Source organism: Mus pahari, chromosome 21, assembly GCF_900095145.1.
Source record: "Mus pahari chromosome 21, PAHARI_EIJ_v1.1, whole genome shotgun sequence".
Classification (NCBI taxonomy): domain Eukaryota; kingdom Metazoa; phylum Chordata; class Mammalia; order Rodentia; family Muridae; genus Mus; species Mus pahari.
In genome coordinates this window covers 16727456-16731420 of record NC_034610.1, presented here as the reverse complement: position 1 = coordinate 16731420, position 3965 = coordinate 16727456, and the positions used below count along the sequence as shown (strand labels likewise).

Genomic DNA, 3965 nt, shown 5'->3' with positions numbered 1-3965 from the left:
TCCCAGCAACCACATGGTGACTCACAACCATCTGTAATGGGATCCAATGCCTTCTTCTGGTGTGTCTGAAGACAGCTACAGTGTACTCATGTAAAAAAAAAAAAAAAACAAAAAAAAAAAAAAAACCAAAAAAAAAAAAAAAAAAAAAAAAAAAAAAAAGAAAAAAGAAAAGAAAAAAAGAGAGTAAAGAATGTTGTTGGGGAAAAACCTTAATCCACATACCACATGTTTATGATGAAGAAAAATCCAATGGTGTGAGCGCAATGTGGAACCCTTTCATTTGTCATTCTTCTTGTAATAGTTATATCATATGTCACAATGGATATGAGCCAAATGAGCATAGGGATATTGAAAGAAGCAATGTACCCTTCTCCCAGAACAATTAGAAGATGTTTCCCATTTTAGCATACTTTCTTAGTTATACAAGTTTATAATTTGTTGGTTTTCCAAGTTCATTGGCAATATATCTACAAACTCACTTTACAGAAAAGCCCTGAGTACTAGGAATGCGGAAATTCTTCTCTCTTTCTCCTGGTTCATGTAGCAAATTCAATATAGGAATGTAGTGTATTTCACAGCATAGGAAAAGTTATGAATGTACCCATTTTGATAAAGCTCTGAGCTCTTCCAAGTCTCTTCATATATGTGAAAATCCTCATATAGTAAAAGGATGCTACTAATGTCAGCAATTCAATAAGCACTCTTACCATTATAGGTTTCTTCAAAGACACAAAACAACCTGTAATGAAGGGGAAACCATGAATTTGAACAAAGTGATAAAACTTTAAGATATGATTCCTATTTACAAATTGTAAAATTTATTGTATAATCAATGTGGTGAAGGTTTCACATATGCCAATTGCTTTTGCAGGCATGAAAGAAATCATACTGGAGAGAAAGCTTCTGCGTTTACTCGGTGTGATAAAGCTTTTGCATGTCATAGTTGTCTTCAAAGGGATGAAAGAATTCATACTGGAGAGAAACCTTGTGAAGTCATCCAATATGGCACAGTCTTTGCACAACACAGTGATCTCCAAAAATTTAACAGAACACTTACTGGAGAGAAACCCTACAAATGTAATGAATGTGGTAAAACCTTTGCCTATCATAAATCTCTTCAAAGACATAACAAAACACATTCTGCAGAGAAACAAAAATTTAACAGAACACTTACTGGAGAGAAACCCTACAAGTGTAATGAATGTGGTAAAACCTTTGCCTATCATAAATGTCTTCAAAGACATAACAAAACACATTCTGCAGAGAAACCCTATGAATGTAATCACTGTGGTAAAGCCTTTATACATCATTCTGCTCTCCAATATCATAAAAGGACACATTCTGGCGAGAAACCCTATAAATGTAACCAATGTGGTAAAGCCTACTCACGACAAGGTCATCTCCAAATACATAAACGAACACATACTGGAGAAAAACCCTATGAATGTGATCTCTGTGGTAAAGCCTTTGCACATTACAATAGTCTTCAAGTCCATAACAGAACACATACTGGAGAGAAACCCTATGTATGTAATCAATGTGGTAAAGCCTTTTCGTGTCTGACTGNTCTCCAATATCATAAAAGAACACATACTGGAGAGAAACCGTATGAATGTAATCAATGTGGTAAAGCCTTTACATGTAATAATGGTCTCCAATATCATAAAAGAACACATACTGGAGAGAAACCCTATGAGTGTAATCAATGTGGTAAAGCCTTTACATATAATACTGGTCTCCAATACCATAAAAGAACACATACTGGAGAGAAACCGTATGAATGTAATCAATGTGGGAAAGCCTATATATGTCATACTCATCTCCAATATCATAAAAAAACACATACTGGAGAGAAACCCTATGAATGTAACCAATGTGGCAAAGCATTTGCATATCGTGATTCTCTTCAAAAACATAAAAGAACACATACTGGAGAAAAGCCCTATGGATGTAACCAATGTGGTAAATCCTTTGCAGATCAAAGTTATCTTCAAAAGCATAAAAGAACACATACTGGAGAAAAACCGTATGAATGTAATCAATGTGGTAAAGCCTATTCACAACATAGTCATCTCCAAATACATAAACGAACACATACTGGGGAAAAACCATATGAATGTAATCAGTGTGGTAAAGCCTTTTCACAAGTCAGTCATCTTCAAATACATAAAAGAATACATACTAAAGAAAAGAATGTATGAATATAAGCATTGAAGTAAAGCCTTTGCTTGCCATGGTTTACTTTGAAGGCTTAAAACAATACTGGAGAGGAACTTTATAAATGTTAAGCAACGTGATTAAATCCTTTGCTTCTCATGCCAACTTCAAAGACATGAAATAATTTATACTGAAGAGAATCTTTCTAAATGTCATTAATGTGGTAAAGCCTTTGCATTTGATGATTATCTCCAAAGACAGAAAAGAACACATACTGGAGAAAAACCCTGTGAATGCAACCAATATGGTAAAGGCTTTACAGCTTATAATGATTTTCAAAGGTGGTGGTTTAAATATGCTTGGCCCATGGGAAAGTGGCACTATTACGAAGTGTGGACTTGCCTGAGGAATTGTGTCACTGTGTGTGTAAGCTTTGAGATCCTGTGCTTAATCTTTACCCAGGGCACAAGAGAGTCTTCTGGCTGCCTTCTGATCAAGGTATAGAATTCTTTGCTCTTCCAGCAGTGGACACTGCCATGCTTCCCACCTTGATGATAATGGACCAAATCTCTGAATCTGCAAGGCATCCCCAATTAAATGTTGTCTTTTGTAAGAGTTGCCTTGGTCATGGTATCTTTTCACAGCAAAATCCAAAATAAGACAAAGAGGCATGAAAGAAATCACACTGGAGAGAAGCCCTATGAATGAACTGAATATGGTGAAACCTTTGCACATTTCTTTTTTTTTTTTTCCAATTTTTCTTAGGTATTTATTTCATGTACGTTTCAGTTGCTATCCCCAAAGACCCCTCTACCCTGCCCCCCCCATTTCCCTACACACCCACTCCCCCTTCTTGGCCCTGGTGTTCACCTGTACTGGGACATATAAAGTTTGCAAGACTAAGGGGCCTCTCTTCTCAATGCTAGCTGACTAGGCCATCTTCTGCTACATTTGCAGCTAGAGACACGAGCTCTGGGGGTACTGGTTAGTTCATATTGTTGTTCTACCTATAGGGTTGCAGACCCCTTCAGCTCCTTGAGTACTTTCTCTAGCTCCTTTATTGGGGGCCCTGTGTTCCATCCAATGGCTGACTGTGAGCATCCACTTCTGTNTTTGNCAGGCACTGGCATGGCCTCACAAGAGACAGCTATATCAGGGTCCTTTCAGCAAAGTCTTGCTGGCATATGCAATAATATCTGCATTTTTTGGCTGATTATGGGATGGTCCCCTTGGTGGGGCAGTTTGTGGATGGTCCATCCTTTCAACTCAGCTCCAAACTTTGTCCCAGCCAGGCGTGGTGGCACATGCCTTTAATCCCAGGACTTGGGAGGCAGAGGCAGGTGGATTTCTGAGTTTGAGGCCAGCCTGGTCTACAAAGTGAATTCCAGGACAGCCAGGGCTACACAAAGAAACACTGTCTCGAAAAATCAAAAAAACAAAAACCTATATCCAAACTTTGTAACTCCTTCAATGGGTGTTTTATTCCCAATTCTAAGAAGGGGCAAAGTATCCACATTTTGGTTCGTTCTTCTTGGGTTTCATGTGTTTTACAAATTGTATCTTGGGTATTGTAAGTTTCTGGGCTAATATCCACTTATCAGTGAGTGCATATCATGTGAGTTCTTTTGTGTTTGGGTTACCTCACTCAGGATGATAACCTCCAGATCCATCAATTTGCCGAGGAATTTCATAAATTCATTGTTTTTAATAGCTGAATAGTATTCTGTTGTATAAATGTACCATATTTTCTGTATCCATTCCTCTGTTGAGGGACATCTGGGTTCTTTCCAGCTTCTGGCTATTATAAA

At 37.7% G+C, this 3965-nt stretch overlaps 2 protein-coding genes across 2 annotated transcripts in view; one reads left to right on the top strand and one right to left on the bottom strand.

Moving 5' to 3' along the window:
- Positions 1-2464, top strand: part of LOC110338288 (zinc finger protein 431-like) — an 11893-nt gene extending 9429 nt beyond the window's left edge. Inside the window, exon 4 of the mRNA XM_029532863.1 lies at positions 872-2464. Coding sequence (XP_029388723.1) covers positions 872-2201 — 1330 coding nt within the window. The 3' untranslated portion in view covers positions 2202-2464. The remainder of the gene's footprint in view (positions 1-871) is intronic.
- The window catches only part of LOC110338283 (zinc finger protein 54-like), a 91818-nt gene that overhangs the window by 85590 nt on the left and 2263 nt on the right, over positions 1-3965 (bottom strand). The gene's annotated exons all lie outside the window — the stretch shown is intronic.